Genomic DNA, 25,108 nt, shown 5'->3' with positions numbered 1-25,108 from the left:
TAACATCGGTCATATAATGTCGATTTTTATATACATATGAAATATATGAATTGTGAAAAAAATAATGTAACATAACATGCTTTTTGTAGACTTCTTAAGAAGTTTTTAAATAACTCCTTATATTTCGTATGTATATACTATATTATACAGAGATAGTCAAATTAGTTGATTAGTTTACTAGTTACAATTTACAAATTACAAATAATGTAATATCTTTTAGCAAATAATTGTTACTAACATCAAAACATTTGTAACCAAACAGTTTCCACGAACACACAATTTTCATTTCGGGGACCTACTTAACGCCCCCCCTCCCCTCCGTAATTGTTCCTATCACAACTTTACCTAAACAAACCTTTAAGTTACAATTTGTACTTTAGACAATTCGTATATTATATAGTGAAAAGGATAGGTGAGTAACATATTGTTCTGTGGTAACATCGGACGTATAATAGGTTTGTTAAGAAGCTAATAAACGAATATGAAAAATATTATTAGTATTCATAAGACACAATTTTATGTCGTCGCCACCACCTCTCCTTCTACTACAGCTAATATCACCACCTGCGCAAAATTGCCACCTTAGCATGATTTGGGAAACATTACTTCCACTTCTACCTTCCTGCATGCTGCGACACTATTCCCCCACTTGCCCTTCTTTATATATTAAGTCTAATAATTCGATCAATCTACCGCGGTCACGCATTACGCAGATCCCGTACTTGGAAGTGCACACCCACCACGGGCACCGGAACAGGCGGGGAGCTGCAGGGCCCGAGCAACGGACGTGCAGCGATACGACCGCAGCGCATAGACGGTGTCGCAGGCATCCTGTGACGATCGACGTCGATGAACTCGGCTGGGACCATATTATCATTTGGCCCAAAACATTCGTGTTTTACTACTGCTCGGGCGAGTGCAATTCAACAATGCAGGTGCATTCCCCGCGACCCACTAGGCGAGAAGCACGACCCGCCGCCGAACGTCAGTGCTGCGTGCCACACAAGACGTCTATGCTGTCCATATCGTACTTGAACAGTACCGGATTTGCGGACTTCAGAAATTTGTCCGACATAATAGTAGACGAGTGTGGATGCAAAGGCACCGATTCCATCGTACGTTCACTGCTGTGACGGCAACGGTTCTTATAAACACGACTAGTGACTACCATGGTCGAAAATTTGGGGGGGGGGGCTTATAATTTATAATGTTTTGGTATACAAAACAAATTACTATATTATATGTGATGTGCACAATATAATTGAATAATAAACAATATATTAACATATTTGATATTTTACATAATATTACATATTAACTTTAAGTATGTACAATACCCAAACAGTATGGTACAGATTTAATAAAAATAATATTAATGAATTATAATATTACATTGTATTATAATGTATTTCCACATTCCAGTACCTGTAACAAAAATTAAATGACAAACGTACCACATTACTCAACATTTTCCACTTCGAAGAAATTGTATCATGTATGAAACATAAATATGTATTAATAAGTAACCATTAATTATAAATATATCTAGTGGGTATTAGGTTATTTTCACATTTAATTCGTTTCTATGGTGACACAATGGCAAATTTATGGTAGGGATAACGTGGCGGTCACCATCTTGGGCTTTTTTTAACGATATAATTATGGTCAAGTCTTCATTGTACTTTATATATTTCTTATAAATATTCCTGATCCACCACTAGATGATGAACAATGTGTTACATAAAATTGGTTAGAAAATAAAAATATCTGTACCCAGCTCAAAAAAAATATTTATGTTAAAAAGAGTGGAAAAAAATCTAAAACAATATATTACTAATATTGTATAAAAAGTTAGACGTCTGCATAAAAACCCCTAATTATGTCGAGTCCGTATATAATTTTTTATTTGTTGAACGATTAAGTATGTAAAAATATTAGGTACTAACTGAATCGCAGAAAACCTATTGGAAAAATAATAAATAATAAAATATGTAAATAAGTGATATCTGATGACCAACCATAAAATATTTCATTCATAAACAATATTTGTAAATTGTAAAAATTATATAGAATCCTGCGAGCACACTTAAACTGATAAACAGCTTATAAAGATAAATATTTAATATGCTAACCTTACTTTAGAACAAGGTAAAATAAGAATTAATTTATGTATAATATACAATTATTTCCATTAGACAAATTGAACATTGGCGTGGAAATGTACAACCATGTATATAACCAATACATTTGGCTTCAGGTAAAGGCGTAATTTCAGTTTTTAATAGGAAAGGGTAATATTTTTTACCAACCCATATAACTGAACAAAAAACCGTTCGCAAGCTGATTTACACATACATTTTTATCATTTCCCATCTTACATAATAGTTTGTCATCATTCATTAATTTATCATTATTCATTAGGCAAAAATACCCTAATTTTATGGCAAAATAGACACTAAATAGAGGTAAATAAATATGGTACCTAGGTACCTCAATGGCGTATTTTATATTGTTTTAGGGGGACCATAAATTAAATTATAATACAATTTGTTGTATTGTACAATGTATTACACACACACTGCTGTTAGGAATTAAAAACCTAAAGCAGATTAAACAGCAATTGGATCATATCAAATGGTTATACTTTCACTTAATCACTACACTAAAAAGAAAATATGATGAATACATACTAAATATTTATAGGTAATCGATTTATATAATCTTACATGTTTTTTAACATAAATACTTATAACTTATGTTTTTGAACTGGATACACGTTTTTTTGTTTGTAGCCGATTTTTCGGAAGGTTTTCGTTGTCATGGTTACTTATTTACAAATACATATTTATGATTGATACATTTCCATCGTATAGGAAAAATGTAATCGAGTAGCACGCACTATACACATCGGTTACAAAATTAACTACAACTTTACTACTTATGAGGAACTTTTAGAAATAATATAACTCATCAATTACCTTTATTGTTGTATCATATATTATTTACATTCTCTATATATAAATTAGGCACTGCATACTATGTGTTTAGGTGCTTTGTGCTACAATCGAGCACATGAATAAAATTTGATAATTGTTATATACTTTACTATTTTAGTCTATATTATCATTAGTCATTACACATTCATATTTCATAATATAATAGAAATTAGTATTATTAATAGCTATCAATTACATAATATAATACCTAATGTAGGTATTATAATTATATATTACTTATAGTCTAACATGATATATGCTGATAACTAACTGAGAAAAAATTATAGGTTTGTCGTTAAAATTTGAAATTTTTTATTTAACCCTATCACTGTTCCAGGCATCATATTACATCCAAAATATATCTATTGATTACACTGAATCCTAATTTTTCTTTAATTAAAAATAAAATAAAAACTTAAAAAATTGTAACTAAGTACCTAAAGAAATTAGTAAAAAATTAGTTTTTAAGAAAATTTTATTTTTTCATTGCTTAAAATAATGTAAAAAATATATTTTCAAAAACGTTAATAATAGTTTTTGAAATAATGAGTGATTCGTCATTCATAATATAAAAATTATCTTTTAAATGTATATAGGACATAGGTATTTTAATAATTGTCGACAAGTTTTCATTTTTATAAATTTATAGTGCTATTGCACCTATATTAGTAATTTATTTTCTATTATAAGGTACATAATATACCTAATATGATAGGTTGAATACCTTATTTTATTCAAAGTGCTTAAAATTAATCAATATATTTGGTGGTTCGCGAGTCTCTTCTCGCTGGCCACCCCTGCTATATAATATGGCGGGCAAAACCATGTATTATAATAATATTGTATTAATAAGAACCTTGTATTAAATAGTCAAGTAAAATAGCAACTAAAATTTAAAATTTTTGAAATTTATACGTAAGGATGCCCAACGTACAAAGCTATTTTCAAGCGCCGTAATAATGAGCAATCAGTAAAATCATAAAATTCTGAATAAGAATCCCACGGCATCCTTCCCAACTCCTCCCCTGTTTAGTGGATCTTATGCCTCCATTACTGCTGATTTCAATAAAATTGCATTGCTTAATTCTACATCAGTACTCCGCTATCATCACTATCTACTTTTCTCACAGAATAACTATTCTGTGTTATTTTGTGGCTTTTTTTTCAAATCTTACTGCGTTAATGACTTCTCTCCCTACTTACCGCAGTACTTCACAAACAATATAGTGCATAGTCTATTATTATTTCTTTCTCATACTAGTCTACTACTTTTGTTTTCTTTGGTTATTTTGAAAAGTTCTGGGAATTTGTTACTTTTTACAACCACTCCCCAAACTAGATCTAACTAGATCCAACTTTCTTCCTAAAACCACCCACCAAGTTCAAAATCAAACTGCTACAACTGCTTTGATAAACTGCTCTAAAAGATGATGAGTGATGACAAAAACAAAAAAAAAAAACCAATCAATTTATAGCCCTGTGCAGAATATAAAATGACTACGAAAAAATGTAAATGCTAAAACTAATAAGCTGTTGGTAAAATTAATAAAGTTACTAATACTGTTTAAATATATATATTACTTAATAATTACCTATAATAATAATAACCTAACCTCACATAATAAGTCATAATTGTCTATAGTAAACCTAAATACATATGCACCTACTCGTATACCTATTTAATATTTATAAATAGAATGTATTAAATTACTGTAATCACTTGAGTATAATAAATAATAATTATGTAAATTACAGAAGAACTTGGGTAAACATTTTGGTAATAAATGATTTTAAAATCATTTAAAATGTAAAATGTCAATTTGTAGTTATAGGTAGGTAAACTTTTTTTTAAACTAATAGGTACCTTTATCCGTTAGGTATACGTAAATGGTTTTTAATTATAAACCTATTTAGTATTTATAGGTAAATGTATTTTTACATGAAAATATAATGTTAACTGACATTAATTAATTTTTATCTCATAAGTAGTCATACCTAAATTATTAATGCATTTTATTATACGTGTGTAAATGTACTCATACTCAATAAACATTTATTAGATACCTAGTTATTTTTTTATTTCCAGTACCTACCTATTTGTTTTGTTCCGCTGAAATGCTGTAGAAAGTATTTCGTTATAAATAAATCCACGAACGATTATGTATACGAATTGCGCAATTTTAAATGACCATTGTATACAAATGCCGTTTGTCGAGATTTTGGAGTTGATATTATAATGCATCAGTATGATTCTTATACAGGTAGGTGTAAAATTGATGATCTATATTATTCAAAAATGAATTACATAGGTATGTATTTAGATTTTGTCACGTCTTAGACTTAGGTAAGTAGGCACTATCACTAGATTAATCAAAAAAACACAATTTTATTCAAATTATAATATTACATATACTTATTATACCTATTTTTATAAAATATAATGTAACAACTAACAATAACAAAACGATTTTGTCCCATGTTAACCTTATATAACCTCTTATATCCTCCTTAACCTCTAACAATAAAAGTTACTTAATTTTAACGTTGGTTATTATTATATAAGTGCCTATATTACTAAACCAACATGGCAACACATACATTTTACACACAAAAATACACATTTACATGTTAATTTGGTTTATAGCTTTATTTTATGATTTTTTAAAAATTGTGTTAAAATATAATATATTAAACATAGATAGGCACATAATTGTATAGGATTTTTTTTTTTATTGATCTTTATTCTTTAGCATTGGCAATTATATGGTAATTAATAGTGTGTGATGGGGGAGGGGTTACTATTGCAGGTTGAGAAACACTTGTATGTAAGGCAAGGATTTGCCACTAAAAACCAGGATGGTCACCCATCCAGGAACTAGTGACCACAGGACACGTTAGTGACTGAAGCCATCCACCTAGTCACACCAGGCCCGTTTATAAATTTATACTATTATATTACATATATTATAATTAAAATTATATTATAATCAATTACAAATTGTTATTAGTTTTATAAGGCTTCAGCAACTATGGTTCTTATACGACATTAACATAAGCTAAATACAATTTATATCCATGTAAAATATATAACAAGAAAATGGCTTGTAATTTTACAATTTTCTAGTAAGATTTATCTTACTAATTGTTACGGCATTGAATCCATTGAGCCTCGATGTAGTAAAGATAGATTGTTTAGAATTTTTCGGGTTCCGACGTATTTGGGGCAGTTATTATCACTACGGTGTTCTTATGTTCTATTGTTCAATTGTTGGCGTTACATAGCATAATATATAACGTCATGCTAGTCCTGCAGTACCAGTATTCTTTAATGATAAGATAGGCGTGTGTGTGAGTGTGACCAATGAATTGAATAAATATTTCTTTCATTATTTCGCATTGATCAATGTTGAGTATCTCAGTCCTAGGATGGAGTTATTGTTAGATTAGTTTATTTTTGTGATTAAGATTAAGATATGGTGGCTTGGTAGGCTATTGAGTCTGCTTTCTCATTTCCAGGTATTGATGGAACCCACATGAATGATTAATAATTATACTATTAAAATTTAAAGTATTACCTATAATTTATTTTTTGATACCTATAATGTTTTAACATTTTTGAAAATATTTGTTTCACATCATTTGCTGCCATTACAGAAACATCATTTTAGAAAACAAATCATATATTCATAATTTTTTTATATCATTTATCCTTAGTACATAAAGTTATATCACTCAAAGTATATTCGTTTGAATTTTAATTTATGTACATAAAAATGTTCAAAAAAAAAAATATCTGCTGAATAATTAAAATAATTGTTAATGAATAATATTATGTAACATTAATATAATAATTAATATGATATAAAATCGTCTGTGTTTTTAAATGAAATAATTAATATGATATTATGTTAATATCTTTGGTGATAAAGTCGAGATTTCAAACTCTCGAGATTGTGATTTGTTAGGATTTATTATGTCGGGATTACGATTGTCAGAATTTTGACCCAGACCCTGTTTTTGTAATAAAATAATAAAATATAGTTTATGACTTCATATGTAATATATTTTATATTATGTTTATTTTATAATAATTATTGCATACAAAAATAAATAGTTTCTGAGTATGTATATAGCAATTATATTTTTTTAGCACAAATTGTAGATACTAAAAAACAAATATTTACCAATTTAAATTTTAAACACTACGCTTCATTTTATCGTTATTAATATTTTAATTTGTACTAATATATTATGGTATAGTAGTAATAGTTACTATAGTTAGAGTTTCAACATAATATTTCATTAAAATAATGAATGGTTTCCATTATGATAAGTTACACGCATTTTAAGATAACCTCGAGTTCTCGAAGCACAAGTGCAAAGTCTAATCGATAACATGTAAATCTGTGAGCTAACTTATTCATAACGGTTGTTGCTACTATTGTTTGTTGCTCCATTAATTTAGAATATGTCTGTATATTGTATAGGCTATGCAATATTATATTGTATAATTTGTGTTGTGTTCAAATTTCACCCGCAAATAGAACTTGAAATTCAAAATACGAATGGTATAATCAAATATCAATAAATAATAATAAGATTTAAATAATATTCTCTTTAAATACATTTGGACTCAAATCAGTCAATTAATATCTTTGATTATTTCATAACGATAATTTTTTATTGCCACTGTTCACATTCCACCGGATATATCAATTGTCATATTTAAGTAGGTATTGTAAGTTACTATTAAAATATAATATATATCAATAATATGATATGTATTATAAAATTTCAGTATAATATTAATACTAATTAGTAATTACTAATACAAGAACAATATAATAATAATAATATATTATAATTTATAAGTGATACTCGGAACGCATAAGCCAACAATTATTTTATACCACATTTAGCCTTAAATAATTAAGTTGCAAATGCAGTAAAACGTTATATTATTATAATACTATTAAAACTTTTATTTCATAACTTAATCAAAAACTTATAGTTTATTCATAGTTCAATAAATTAGGTAGGTATAATGCAATGCATGCAACGTCTTACGTCTTATAATCTGACTATGTTTATATCAATGAGTTTACTTTTAAAATTATATCTATGTAATGCTGTTAATTGTTACAATAATTATTGTATTTTTATTTTCCATTATAGAATATGGATGGCAATTTACAGCCCACCATCTTACATTAGAAGCGTACTAGCTAATATTATATTACTACACTTTTATACGTAAATATGTATGTAATGAATTTATATATATTACGATACTTACTTTAAGATATAATTAGTATGTTTTAAAATTCACATTTGCATAAATATACCTATATACCTTATATTATCTATCTAAAAGCAAATTGCTTTCTAAAGCTATGTAATATAATTTATTGATAACATTATACTGTATACTAGTTGAGGGAAGGGAACCAATACAAAAAGAAATTTATACTTATAGTATTTCATGGATATTTTATGGAATGACCTGAAAGAGTAAAATTTTAATTTTTCACAAAAACGCACTCATCAAATAACTAAAAATCAATATTCCATCGAGTCGATTATTAACCTGCTACTTACTTAATTCCGCTTTACCGATAGGTTCCGTATATTCCGTAAAATTTCAGATTGACTATTGACTAATTTTTATACTATGTTATACGATTTTACTGATACCGTGTTGCGTATATTATCAAAAGTCAAAACTGTTCTCACATGGCCGCATGCATTTCTTCAAGCCATCGTACATTGCATTTTGTAAGCTACTCGCAAATGCATCCCAAAAACACAGCGTGCAAAAATGCCGTAATTGCAATACGAATATAGGACGAGAAAAAAACCCTATAGTGACATTGTCACATGTTATGCATACATTATTATTGACACTCATACACGTAACTTACGATGCGAATCCAAATAGAACCAGGTCAACGACTACATAAATTTAAAACTAAATTACAATATAAAAAAAATAAAAGTGAAAAATAATGATAATAATAATAATATTTCCACACTGCAGCAACAGCATACCAACGAGCAACGGCAATATTGTTGTTGCTGGTGAGGTTGGGTCCGCGATAATTGTATTGTACAATATTCTAAACAACTCGTCAGCTTTCTCGTATATCGTATATGTGACACGTAAAATACCATCGTCACTGCAATATATATAACACGTACATTGTGTCAAAAATAGCAAACATTTCCAGCCCCCTGATTGTTTTTATTAACATAATGTATAAGTCTGTAGGGGAAAATCAGGGGAAAACCAGGAGATATTCATGTTTTATCGTGACGTATAATTTATAATATATAACTAAATAATATACAGTAGGTGTATCGCTCATTCACTAGAGTTTTGTATGCTTTGAGGGGGGGGGTCTGGTTGAGGAGCTAAGCCCCTATAAGCTTTTCCTTATTGGTGACACTGTGCTTACTGCAGACAGGCTTTCGGGAAATCACTTAATAGTTTGCCCATCAATCAGATTTATATATTTTATTTATTATTGTTAATAACATACATAGTATTACGTACAAAATAATATATAAAATAAACTATTCGTCGCAATAAACTTGTAAAGTTAAATACACATTTTAATGATAATAATTTGTAAGCATTAAAATGAACTTATTAAAATAAAATATTATAGAAAAAAAATTAATACATTGTGTAAGTAACGAATATTTTTTAACTAATTCATAAAATAAATGGTACCAGCATGAAGTTACAAAAATTTACTTAAGATTTTCAAATTTTAAACTTCTACGACTAGATTCATAGTATAGGTAATTGTTTCAGCATCACGTCATCATGGTACAATTTAAGCAGAATACATTTCCTGGACTCTAACTTTCTTCCCATATAGTTTAAAGACCTATAAGCTATAACTATAGTTAAGCCTATGAAACAGTAGTGTTATATCAATTTGATTTTCTATTGTAGTATGTTGTCGGACAGTGTGGGGGCAACTAGAGTCTAGGACCAAACTTTCGGGAAGTTGTTGCGCTCATATTTTTCTTTGTTAGTCTGTATACAAATACCCACTTTATCTTCTACTAAGTTTATAAGTGGCTTATAGTAAATATAAATTTACATTGGTAAGTATTTAATATTATATTTTAGTTAACAAATTAAAATTTTATTTCGATGCAACTTGTCTGTCTTATGTCTTATATCTTCAATATAGAATTTATCAATAGCCAAATTTACTGTAGGAAGCCTTATTATAATAAATATATTATTATCCTCATATAGCCCTTCAAGTCCCCCCCCTTCAGTTCTGTTTCACCTGTGGTGGGGGGAGTCCTCCGCGGCGGCACTGTGTAGGAAAAACCATCTGAACCCCTCATGGCCCCATGAAAAAATCCTGAATATATTCCGCAGCTCATATAGAATAAACGACGCGTAGTAAATATATAAATTATAATACGACGATTTCGTAACGCATTTTTCTATAATTTACTACACTTACCTGTTTGTGCGTGTGCTTTACTATTGTATATTGGCCTATTCCGTTATATATATAATTATATATATAGGTACGCGCGGAAATCGATATTTTCATCATATTATACTACAACAACCGGACCCTTTGCGGCCGACAGTTCGACCAATATATTATAATAGCGGGCGTGGTTGGTAAACACATCAACACATTATTATTTATACAATCCGAGTCTCCGATCTAGGTTATATTTTGTACGGGACGCCGAAAAATCGTAATGGCTATTAAATAATGCGCGTGATCCAGATTGTCGACAGCAGCAGCATTACGCACGATTATAATGTGTTCGGCAGCGTAGGCGTCGTATAACGCATATATTGTAATTTTCACGATTATATATTATTATGTATTTTGTTTTCCGAATTTTTTTCCTTTCGTTCTCCGCACGCATTTTATATACCAACGTTTACGAACAATATTGTAATACGTCCGATGATTATATAGGTACATACAATTACGTCTTAACGTCGATTATAATGATATTATAATCGCTTATCCGCATTATGGGTGTGCCGGCTATACCTTCCTAAGAGCAATAATATTTTCGCCGGTATTATAATTTTGTGGCATAGGTATATAGCAGGTGGATGTACGGCGAGACGTATTCAGTATTTTGGCACAATGACATATTTATTATCCCGCCTCATAAAATATTATGTAAGCATAATATTATAGTACTATACATTAAAAAAACAATTTTAAAAGAAATTTATTTTTTATTTATTAGTACCTAATCCAACTGCAAAGGACTATAGCTTTTGCTGTGTTGCTGCGGGTTTCGAATGTTCTCAAACAACAATAATACAATAACAGTTTAGTTTTAGTAGTTGTTCATCGTGGTGGATGTATTAAATTTGAATTTAATCATAATCATAATTGATAACCCTTAACCGTGTATACGATAAAAAGATTCTGAACAAAGGAGATGGGCGGATAAGTCTTTATTTCTAATGATATAACTGTACTTTACATTTCAATATTTAATTTAAATTACATCAGCAATTTTTTGATTCTTCATGTTAAACAAATTTTTGTCATTAAAAACGTATATGACTACCTATATGAGTTCTATAAATGGTATGAATATGTTCGTGATGATATAAATAACTTAAAATTAGGCTAAATATTTTGAAAATTGAATTTAGCAACAACATAAAATGATTGTATAATAATTATTAGCGGAAAATGTAAATCCTCTACTTTTAAAATATTTTAAGCTTCCTTAAACGGTATAATGTATTATGAATCAAAGTATTTGGAAAAGTGGTACTTATAGGTTTACTTAAAATTTCAAAAAAATCAGAATTTTACCTTTTTGTTAGAAGAAAAATTGAAAACCTGGGAACAATAACAAGACTTATCCATATTTTTAAAAGATTGATTTTTGATTTCACTCTTGATAAATAAAGGCTGCGTCATTTGATGCATCAAGTACCTATAACAATTAACAACTAGACAAATTGGATTTTTAAATACAGAGATATCATATAAATGAAGACGCCTGTCTTTTATTTTAGTGTAACAAATAGATCATATTATTTATTGTATCCATTTATATTACGATAGTATATATTATATACTATATAATATACTCTTGTTTGATCTATAAAAAATAAATAAAAAATTAGGTAGCTCCTGAAAAATTGTACCTATATTAGATTATTGGAGATGTGTTGTTACGGTAAACGGTCACTTTGTACGGTCCATTGATTAAAATGCTTAACGCGGACACTTTGTACGGTTGGGTAAAAAGGTACATTGCAGAACGCGGACACTTTGTACGGTTGAGTGAAAAGGTACATTGCAGAACGCGGACACTTTGTACTATTATATACATAAAGTATATATTATAAATATAAGTTATATATCTAAGTTAATAATATTATCTATTATATATGCCAAATTGTATTAAAAATTTTATGAATATTATTTGGTAAATCTGGGGAAACATGGGTACATATAGATCGATAATAGTTAATTAATTAAGTAAATTAAATATTTAAAAGCGAATCATTTTAAAATTGGTTTATTTTGACGAATTATTCCAAAATTGATTTATTAAACCCTCAATAAATATTAATCTATAATTATGCATGTGCACTTTATATCTGAGCTAGACACCAGGTATTATATCAATATTATATTTTTTTTGTCATTTTTACATATTTATATTGTACACATTTTTAATTTACTTTAAAACTGAAATATAATACAATTTATTAAGATTTATAGGTAACCATATTATTGATTGTTTGTTTATTTTGATGATTATTAGTATGCAATAGCTATAACAATTTAGGTACTACTCATTTTTAATTTTTCTATTTTAATAATTGACATTATATATACTTACTACTTAGGTATATAACTTATATTTATAATATATACTTTATGTATATAATAGTACAAAGTGTCCGCGTTCTGCAATGTACCTTTTTACCCAACCGTACAAAGTGTCCGCGTTCTGCAATGTACCTTTATACACGACCGTACAAAGTGTACGTATTTCGCACTTTTAATCCTTGACCGTACAAAGTGACCTAGAACCGTTGTTACTCCTAGGTCTTCAATTTTGGTGAGCAGGCCTGGACAGGTGCATTACTCTGTATATAAATAAACCACTCAAAATTGCCCTTCACAAATTTTGTACCACCCGAGTCCCTAGTACCCACATACCACTCTAAATACGTCTCTGTCACGCAGTCCTGAAGATTATAATATAAAGAGCATATTTTATTATTATTATAATAATATGTCGTAATATACCTCGAGTAATCGGATTGTATCTTATACGTAGTCGTATTATAATACACAGTAAGACCTCGACTAATAGAGATCTATGAATACAGCGAACATATCCAAATTACGAAAAAATTTCAGCGATCAAAAGTCTCCGGTATTCAGAGGTTCACTATTTTGCCACGATCGTGTTTTAATAGTATATCCGTCGTGGAACCAATTCACAAGACGCGTAATATAATAATTGATTCGGTGCGTGTTTTTTTTATTATTATTTAACGCCGTTCGCGTGCAATGGCGGCCGCCGAATTGCCCAAGTGTTATTGTTTTACGAGGCCGTCGTTGTTTTCTATTTACCGCTATTTTCGCGTACTCCCGTCGCCCAAACACGTCAGGATAATTCAATGTCTCTCGTGTCTCGCCGCCCATACCTACATAATAAATGTGATTTGACTTACATCCGTTAGGTATTGTTATTGTTTTTACCTCTCTCGTAAGGTACCTACAAGCCTTGTAGACGCCGATCCCGCCGCCGCCGCCGCCACCGCCGCAGACCGAATGCGCGCGAGCCCTCGTAAGTTGTTTTTCATTTATCTCTCGAATGTTTTTTTTTTTATTTACGTTTGTTTTGGTTTTCTAGTTCCAAGGACATAGGAATGTAGGTGAATAATAAAATACGATCTGTGGTTGTATCGTAACACTCAAAATATTCCGTCGTCGTCTGTCAACATGTTTTCTTTTTTCGGGTTTCTCCGAATACCAATGAATGTATGGACAGGGCTAATGTACCTAATACATGAAATATATAAATATACATAATCGTATAATATGAACATCGTATAGTTTTTTAACATACGTAAACAACGTGTGACAACAGTGTTTACTACTTTTTTTTTTTGGTCAATTTCCCGTAAACACTCCCACGTGAAAGACACCGCTGCCGGTTTTATTATTATTATTTTATCATTACGAATTGATTGTTAATACCTATTGCAGCAGTAGATCCATGTAGATCCAAATCGTCTAACGCGCCTAAACGCTCGAAGTATAGGTACCTTATATAATTTCCCGTCGACCGTATACGTATATAGACGGAATAATACACACTCATCACCCATTATGATTACGATACGATGGATATCCGCTCGGTATTTTGTATATTATCGTGTAGTTATGTGTGTAGTCTTCGTAATACGTAGGTATATTATTATGGTTACGATATTCTATGTTTAAAAAATAAGTTTTCTACATTTAAAACACATACGTGGAAAAACGATATTAATCATTCAGTTATAACTATGAAATGAAATAGAAGAATCTACAATCGTTAAATAAAAAAATGGTGACAATATAAAAGTCATTGAGGAAACATTATATAATTTTTAATAAATATCGCAACACCGCTATTCTGCGAATAAATGTGTTTATTTGGCACACATTTCATAGGTACCTATCTAGTTAAAACACAACATCAATAATTTTTTTTTGCTATTGCATATTTAATAAAAATGAATACAAAATACATTTTAATGAAGTTAGATTTCCAAGTATTTAAGTGAAATAATACAATTTTAAATTTATTCGTCAAATGTATTTGTGGGTCGTGCATGTGACGTTTTGTGGGAATTTCTTTGAAGCATTTTCACTGGAATTCATCGATAAAGATCATTTATATTGTTACGAGAAAATCATAAACGGTACATTTAAAATCAACGACTTTATGCTAATACATTTATTTTTAAATCTCTACATGTGGATCGGTCACAAATTTAACACATATAATACTATTGTGAAAATTCATCATGACAATTTACTAGGTATAGTAAATAAAAAAAAATTACAAGTATGTATTTGTTTACCTATTGCCTGTAACTAGGACCATTTTATGAGTAGTGATATGTATATATATTTCATTTATATGACAAGTAGAAAAACTATGGTTATTTGTGAAGGTCTCGATGGGGGGAGGGGGTTGGAGAAATTGCACCCCAACACCAGAAAATATGGTGTGAGGTGTCAAAATAAGAATTAATGGTTCACGAGTGTGCCTATATTGTAATGCAATTTTGTTTTATCAATGCAAGTATTTTAAATTTGCATTCTTATTTTTAAAATATTGAATTTGCTGCACCTCTATTTACCAAATGCCGCCTAAGTGTAAAACAAACAAACATTCTTGTCCCATAATATTTATAATAATTCATACATCTAGTTTTCATGGATTTTTGAATCAAAATAGGTACTAAAAACTTAATCACAATGTTTTATACTACTTTATAGCTATAATAGAAAACGCGCGATCTTAATAGTTTATCCCCCTCCCCCCATCAGTAGTTACGCCACTGCCATGAACATGGTGATCAAACATTTTGTAGTTAGAGGACCGATTTATTCATTTATAAGTACTAGGGGAGGGGAGGCACCAAAAGAACAAAAAATGTATTTTATAACAAACATAGAATTGTAATATAATATACACAAGTTATCACATTATAGAATACGCATGGGTTGGTACTACCGCCGAGCCATCTCACAAAGCCCAGGTTTCTTTTTTAATTCATCATACTTATAAGTTATAAACATTAAAATTATTAAATATAATATGTACACTATAAATCTTCTAAGAAGTGCCAAAAAAAAGCTCTAAAGGAGCCATGGATTGGACCAGGGTGGCCTATAGAAGATAATAATAAGGATAATTTCTGTATTGTTTATTATGGTATTTTTTTCTTTTTCATAGATAATTTATGATATTCTTTTCGTGTCAAATTACTCGTGGATATCAAATTTACAAATATATTTGGTCCAATTCCCGACCGGGTTCTTTATACGTCCATGCGGATGTCATATAACAGCAGACTTTATCTCTCTCATCTGAACGTTTCGTTAGTATTGGTATCATCATCATTCATTAGTATTGGTTGCGAATCCTTGAAAGTCGAAACTGAAATGAACTATTCGATCATAATCGATATCCTCAGCAGGACAGTCCACAAAGAGTTAATCGGGCAAACGCGCTTCGGGTTAAACGTTATCTAATCATAATATTTTTCCAGTTATATTTTTCCAGAACAACTTTTGTAGCCCGGACGGCACGGCAAGCGGTGGACATTTAAATCGGATATAATAATAATGCGATACACTCAACTGTGACTAGTAACATTATAACGCTCGCGCAATCATAATATACGATGCATTATGCAAAATAAGCGCGCGTGTTAAATCGGTCACGGTGCGACCACCCTTTCTCGGAACGCACAGCTTGGAATTTTAAATTTTTTATTTTCTCTCGCACTCTTTCCCACTCTCGCTCTCTCTATCTGTCGCTCACACACTCTCTCGTAGTTTTCTCCTCTCCGTCTCTATCGCGCAATTTTCTCCGACTAGTGTTTTGATTTTTTGATCGAGCTATAGCTATATAGATATAATATACGGCCGTGCACGCGAACCTCGTAATAACAAATACCTAATAAAAAAAAAATCCACATGAATTAACCATGGGGTGGATAATTTTGGCGGCTTATCTATCCATATCGTAACCCCGATACCCGCGACCGTCTCCGTCGTCGGCCGCGCACTGTATGCGTCGTATTGATACAACTGACCTATAATAATATCATAACGTACCATAATATAATGATAATAATGTTATAATATGGAATCAACGATAGCGTATACGATTAACAACGAATGAGACGATGAATATCATGTAGGTGTATACACTATACAGTTACTATACTATTCCGAGTGTACCTTACATTACTTAATATGTAGATGTCCTAAACAATGCACAATGCAGCGGGGTAGAGACCACGAAGCGACGGCGGCGGCGCTGCTTAACACATTATTATTATTATTATAGTGGTCGGTCGTCGCATATTATAATAATAATAAAAATAATATTAACGATACTAGTAATAATATTATTATGTACCGCATTCGATGCGTGCACCACTATATATATTATCATACGATACCGCCGATGAATAATAAATCACGATCGCGGACAACGGATTTGTACCGTTATATTTCTGGATACACTCTGTGACACTCGCGCGAGTACCCATTGCCCACTGGCTATTATACTACGCTATATTCTACAATACTACTACTACTACTACTACTATGATATTATACTACCACTCACGCATATATTGGAATCAAACAATATATAATATTATTCAGGTGTTGCCCTGATTTACTTGCGATTTTACGCGGGACTGGCGGCTCCGGTCGATTTCGCGTCTTCGCCGTGTGACCTGCGCGCGCGCGCCCGTTTCGCCGCGTCCGGTCCGTGTGCAGATATTATACAAAATATTTACAATAACAACATAACACCAGGTATATTTATCGATTTATCCGCAATAGTCAACCAATGTCAAGTTGTCGTGTTTAGATAACGGCCAATCGTATATTATATAACTCGTAGGAACAATGAAAACGCCTTTAAATATAATATATGGTGGACGTTTATTCGGGAACAAACTTTCAACGAAATGAACCATCCGATTCCAGCTGAATAGTGAACAACATTTTAGTGCCCGAGAGTGTCCGGTATTTCGAGGTTTAACTGTATGAGATGCCCGCTTGCGGCCCAAATTCAAGTAGTCGTATTTTATCACAAATGTAACTCATATAAGTATCCCGATTGCGTCCAAACACACATTTGGTTCACAAAATAACGTATAATTTATAAAATATATTTTCATTAAAATGCATCATAAATAGGGCTCGGATTTTGTAGCAAAATAAATCCTTAAAAAAGCATTTTAAGTAGCCAAAAAAAGCCAAAAAAGCATTTATTAATTTAATTTTAAAAAAGCAAATTTCAATTATACACATAAAATTAAATATTAAAAAAGGAATTTAAAACCATATATTTAGTCAAGTTACTTTCATTTAAACTCATATTAGACGTATAAAACGTTATATTTTTTATCCGAATTTATTTTGACTTCACACAATTTACAAAATAAAATATTTCCGTCAGTCATAAGCACATTTTCACCGAATTCACTTACGATTTTTTTTAATTTTAAATTTAAATTTTTAACTTTTGGCATTTTGACGATGAGAGAAATTATTAACACTATACGTTTATACCTCACTGATTGTTGATTGATATTTACCGGCCAACTAAAGTATTAGAAGGTGCTATAAAAATACGTAGGTATAATTCAGATAATTTTCCCTTTCCTTGGGTCGTAATTAATACAACTATAGATAATTGTAAATAAAACTATTTCGGCACAATAACGACAATTATTTTATCAGTCATATATTTATTACTGGTTTTTCACTGGTTTTATAATTTCTGGTAATAATAATATAGTTCAAGACGTATAATATACATAGATATAAGCTAAGTTTTCAAGAAAAAATAACCAAATAGGGGGAAAAGCAATAAAAAGCTGATTTTGTGGAAAAAAGCAAAAAAAAGTTTACTTCATTCAAATCAGAACGATTCAAAACGTATATATATATAAGAATTATCTTTCTATCACAATTCCCTCAAAAGAAGCATTTGCTACAAAATCCGAGCCCTAATCATAAATAATATAAGTACACATATATAAATAGTAAAATAATTGTTTACAATAAAAAAAGATATGAAATAAAGTAGAATATTATGTCAATTAATAGTCAATAAATTACAAAACTATTAAAATATTGTAGTGTTAAATTATAGTGTTAGAGGTAGATTTTTATAAAGTATTATTTTTAAATAATTAAAATTAGATATTTCCATGTTTTGGGCTTTTTAAATTTTGATTTGTATAAATAATATTTCCTAACTACTATGTACGGGCCGCAATCGAGATAGGTTAAAAGGTAAAAAGGTTACTTTGGACCGCAATCCGGCTAAGCCCATACGGGCATACTCAAGCGGTTACTGTTAGGGAGGGTTGAGGTGGTATACGATGAGGATTTGATTTTATAGAGTTGTAATAAATATGTTATACTGTAGTTATAGGCGCAAATTGGAGGGGATATTGGGGGCTAAGCCCCCAAATTTAAACGTAGCCCCCCCCAAAAAAACTTAGGACATACAATTTTAAAATGCTATATTGTAATGGTTTGCTTGCCTTTAATATATTCAGCCCCCCCAAGTCAAAAGTTGAAATCGCGCCTATGACTGTAGTACCTACCTACTAAACCTACCCTTCAAACTTAAAAGAACGCAGAAACGGTCAACGGTCACTTATTGTATGGTCCATTGTTTAAAATACATAACGTGGACAGTGGACACAGTTGCACGGACAGTTTGTGCATTGTAGCACGCGGACACTTTGTACTATTATTACAAAGACACAAAGTATTATATACATTATACATTTATATATGAAGTATACAGTGTTTGGAATGAACGAGTTCCAAAAGGAACGGATTCCTGGAACGAATTCCTTTTTATAAAAAAAGAACGAGAAAATGAACTAGTTCTTTTTTTTCAAGGAAAAATAACAAAATTATTCGTTCCTTTCTAGTTCCAATAATTTACACAGATAAGTATGTAAAAATTGAAATTAAGATATATTTTTTTAATGTGTATAATTTATATTCCTAATTAGTGATTATTATCGAGTATCGATGTTAAGACAATCGACATACGTTAGCCAAAAATTTAATTTTGAAGAAAATCTCAAAATATATAATAATATATTTCATAAAAATATAAAATATGTATATATATACTTTTATTATAAATAAAAATTAAAGAAGTTTATGCATAATACGTAAAAAAACAAAAACATTAATGATTAAATAAGAATTTTTATTTTATTTGGTACTAAAAAAGGAACTCGTTCATTTTCCAAAAGAACGACAAAGGAACGAATTCTTTTTTTTTTTTAAGGAACAAGGAACAGAACAAATTATTTTTTATTTAAAAAAGCTATGATATTACTAAGTATATTCGATGATATTATTATGAATAAAGTAATTTATATATTTACCTATTTACGTGGACCATTGCTTTAAATTTTCAATCCTTAGCTATAAAAGTTGAACATTTTACAAATTTTTAACTACAAAATAAATTTTAAATATGATACATTTTGTCAAAATTTGAACTTTAAATGCTTATAAAAAAAAGTTGTGTCTATATATTTTTAATATTTTTACTATTGTTACAATATATCAGAAGCTTTGCAAAATTAAATTTTCGCGCTTTTTTACCCAACAAATAAAATGTTATTGATATTTATAGAACAAAAAAAACTAAGCAAATTGAAAACTGAAAATATCCGTAAACAGCTCAAAAAGAGTCAAAATATTTTAAAATTTTTATGATGCAGAGAAAATGAAAATATAAACATTCAGTAAAATGTTCATGTATCTACAGTTATTCGTTTTTGAATAACAATAAAATAACAAAACCGCTACATGTAAAATCGAATGAATATCCAGTATTGTAAAATTATGAACTTCAAACGCTCATAAAAATTTAATTTGATTTGCTTGTAGACATTTTTTTTTTTGATAAAGGTAGATAAACTTATGAGTAATCTTGTATTACATTCTCATATCTTAGATTTAAAAAGAAAAATTTTTATGAACTCAAAATAATTTGCTAATTTTTGTGAATTTTCCGTATTTTGACAAGATTTGAACTTTAAATGCTTATAAATAAAAACTGTAACTAAGGATTTTTTATATTTTTCAAAAGCCATTGTAACAATATAGTAGGAGCTTTGTATTAAATTTTCAAGCTTTTTTACCCAATAAATAAAGTTTTATTGACATTCGTAGAAAAAAAAGAATAATAAAATTGAAAACAGAAAATGTTCCCAAACAGTTCAAAACAAATCTAAATATTTTGAAAATTTTATCGTGTATAGAAAATACAAATATAATTAACCAGTGAAAATTTCATTTATTTTAGACCAAAAACCAAAATCGATTTTGCGTAAAAATTCCCGTTTTTCCTTAAGTTTTATGTTGTTTTTCTCGTAGATTTTGAAAACTGTTGGGAATTTTAAATGTTGGCCTTCCCGATGCACCAACAATTTTCACTTTCCCATTGAACAAGATACTGAAGTTGAAAATCGAAGCATTATTTCGATTACTTATCGTACAAAAAAAAAAATAAATTAAAAAAAAAAACACACATCGGTGTAAAATCAATACATTCATTGTTTCACTCAGAATCTAAAATTGAAACATAAGGTAATAAAGAAATTATAAATTTACAGTATTTAACTAAAAATAACTTAATATTTAACAACAATTTTGAATGCACCCCTAATCATTATCCCTTGTAACTTTTGAAGGGTTGCAGCACAAACGATGAGATTCGAGCACAAACCAACACAAACGTAGCACAAACGAATGGCATAATTTAAATTTGAAAATTCTGAGGTGGGGGTGCAGTCATTTTGCTGGCACCCCCAATCATTATCCCTTATAACTTCTTAAGGGTTGCAGCACAAACGATGAAATTCGAGCACAATCCAGCACAAACGAAAGCCTTTGGTTTGAATTGAAAATTCGGAAGTGGGGGTGCCAGAGAAATGCACCTCAATATTTAACATAGGTAGGCGGATATCCATTAAAATTTCAGGGGGAGCTAACATTATTAACATCAATATGAGCGAGGACTGGACAGACTTTTGGGGGGCTTAGCCCCCTCAATCCTCCCCAACGATTTCCACTAATGGGCTGATATACAGCACTAAAAATAGTGTTTCTTTGCAATAGGTATATAATGTATTTGTGCAAAATAAACGTAAATGTTATAAAATACGATTAAATGAATGTTCAAATAAAAATACAACGTGTAATTATCTAATTTTGCTTGCCGTGCCACCCTATTCCGTGTAAAGTCGAGAGTGTATTGTAATAAATAAAGTAATAATATGATGAAACTATTATAATTTATAAATGTCTTGGGCCTCGGACTATAATTTATTGATTGATTAAATTGTAAGACTAATTTCAGAGACCGTTGATTAGAACGGGGTTTTTGGTAAGTAAAGGAGTACCAAAATACAAAATAGTGCATACATTTTACTTTTTATAAGCAGAAACTCTAATTTTTTTTCTACAGATTCTTACGTACCAATTTTTAAAAAAAGTTTTGTATTAAAATTTTTTTTCTTTATTATAAAATTAACTAAATAAATTAGATTTAATTTAATAAATCAATATTACAGGTACATTTTTATGAATAGTAAGAACAAGAATATTTTATCTATAGACATATTTTTTTGTTTTGGTACGTGTAGCGAAAAGTTTTATGCTATAGAGCAAGAAACTTTATGAGTGCAAATGCAATTAATTAAATGAGACAAACGAGATTTTGAATATGGAATTAAAAAAAACATACAAATTCTATGTGACAAAATTGTCCACCAAACATAATATGGAGAAAATATTTAAGGTATAGTGAGAATAGATTTTATCAAACGAGTTGGAAATAAGTTGTATAAATATCAACGACTATGAAGCAAAAAGTGAATAACAGTGAAATATATGTATTATCAAAATATTTTCTAAAACAAAAATAAAATAAAGCGTGTGCAAAAAATAACCATTTTTTAACCATGCTATTCTTTTTTTCTAATTTCAACTGAAAAAATACAAATAAAACTATGTAAATATTTTTCCAACAACATTATAAAGTCCGAATGATATGTAAAAGAAAGCTTTCAGCTTTACGTACTTCACGTATACAAGAAAAACCAACAATTGATGGGCCTAACCTAACTTAATGGCTAATGGTGTAAATTATACATTTGTAGTACGTTCCTACATGGTTTAGAGTATAGACTATAGGTAGAAATAACATGGATTAAATCTGAAGTTCAGAACATAATAGTTAGACAACTTTTTTCTTTATTTTTATGTATGACTAATGACTTGTTGTTTGACCATATGGCGAAGACGACCATTACAGTCAAAACAGACTACTGTATCAAAGTAACTTAGTTAACTAGGTACTTAACCCAAATAATAATATCACTATCTCAAAGATTAAGTCTCAGGAGTAACTTTTTATGTTATGCCAGTCACTATTGTATATGATAGTGTAATTATTTTACCTATTATATTGAATTTTGATTTAATTTATTTAATTCAATGTTTCATAAATTTAAATTTATGTAGATTATAATATAATGATTAAAAAAGCCAAAATTATTTTTTTAATAAATATTACCTAATGTTTTTTAGTAATAATATCATTTTAAAATCATGAAAAGACAGTATTTACTTTAATTGTACATAATTCATTCTGAACACATTTCAATCTTGTTTCAATGTCTGCTAACTCTAATTGTAGTTTTTCTTCATTTTCTTTTAGAGTTTGTATTTGATGGTTCATACAGTTGATGTCATCTTCCAGTTTTTCGTTCTTGAATTCACAATGGTATTCTGCATTCGCAACTTTCTTAAGCGTTTCCGTTTGAATTTCATACTTAGTTAAGAGTTCAGTAAACAATTTTCTTCCATAAATTTTACTTTTCTCATTATGTTATTCAAATTGTTTGTATATTTCGCGTAAGTCATTTCTCTCAGAAACCACTGAATCAAAATCTTCTAGTTTTTTATTTAACTCACATATTTGTTCATCTTTATTGGACATAACCTGTTTTAACTCCATTATAGTTTCTCCAGAGAGCATCTAGATAAATAAAACCATATATAAGTATATTGGATTTTATACTGTAAATAATACTGTGTATAACTTACTTTATAAAACTTTATTGTTGATATGAACTTAGAATAAAATTAATATAAAATAATTTAAAATACATTTTTAGTACAATTATTAATAAATAATTTGTCTGATACGAATTACATTAAATTATACTGTTTGTATAAAATCAAACTAAACAAACTGTTCTCATACTTTTACTACCTACTAGTCAACAAAATTACATATAATATAATAGTCGTAACATAGATGCAAAGATAATATATTATAATATACATTTAATTTAATATGAATATTAACATTAAGAAAATATATCTGTAAATGATATTCTTGAACCTGAATAAATTATTTACCATTGGTGTTCAGATTAAAACGCATTATTATTTATTAATACTATTATATATTATTTTTAATATACAGTAGATATTTTTTTATTACCAAACCATTCAATTTGTTTCGTAAAAATATTAAAATGTATTTTTTTATTTAATTACAATATTACAAATTTAATTATTATAAAACATGACACATGTACATTTTATTAAAACATCTAATTTAATAAAATATGTATACTTATATTATAACTGGGCACAGTTAAATTGAGACATTGAGTCTCTATTATTAGGTAAATTTTATCAACCGGTAAATTTAGTCCACAATAGTGATTTAGATTTACCTGGTATGCTGAATATCAACCTATAGGTAGCTGTAAGACGGGACACCTAATTTTAATTGTATTTAAAGAGGATATTATTTTATTTTATTTAAAAAACAAAGATCCTTTAACATGTACAATTGTATGTAGTTTCTAAATTTCCAATTTATTTTGCTATACTTTTAATTATTAATTATACATACATTTTTTCTGAATATAAAAATTGATTTTTGTTCTATCATGGACTATTGCTGAGGTAAGATAAGTCAGATGGGACATAGGTCATTCATCAGTCATCACAATTAACAAATATAATTCATTTCAAATCATATAGGTGATTAAAATTTAAAAGTTATTTGAATTGAAAAGAGTTGATTTTAGATTCTGAGTAAAACGATGAATGTATTGATTTTACAATGATGTGTGTTTTTTTTTATTTTTATTTTTTTTAATTTTTTAATTTATTTTTTAATTTATTTTTTGTGTCTGTGTACACGATAAGTAGTTGAAATAATGCTTCGATTTTCAACTTCAGTATCTT

The 25,108-nt window shown here is 29.2% G+C and overlaps 1 protein-coding gene across 3 annotated transcripts in view; it reads left to right on the top strand.

The window, feature by feature from the left end:
- LOC100164189 (growth/differentiation factor 8) overlaps positions 1-22,307 on the top strand; it is a 33,659-nt gene extending 11,352 nt beyond the window's left edge. For 2 of the 3 annotated variants that reach the window (XM_001946264.5, XM_016804978.2), the window contains exon 5: positions 714-1,272. In XM_001946264.5, the coding sequence (XP_001946299.2) occupies positions 714-1,133 (420 nt within the window). In that variant the 3' untranslated portion in view covers positions 1,134-1,272. Of the gene's footprint in view, positions 1-713; positions 1,273-21,528 lie in introns of those variants that run through there. The other variant, XM_029487084.1, reaches the window with a different exon arrangement.
- The last annotated feature ends 2,801 nt before the right edge of the window (positions 22,308-25,108 follow it).

Source organism: Acyrthosiphon pisum, chromosome A1 (assembly GCF_005508785.2).
Source record: "Acyrthosiphon pisum isolate AL4f chromosome A1, pea_aphid_22Mar2018_4r6ur, whole genome shotgun sequence".
NCBI classification, from domain to species: domain Eukaryota; kingdom Metazoa; phylum Arthropoda; class Insecta; order Hemiptera; family Aphididae; genus Acyrthosiphon; species Acyrthosiphon pisum.
The sequence above is the reverse complement of the archived record's forward strand: the minus strand, read 5'-3'. Positions and strand labels throughout refer to the sequence as shown.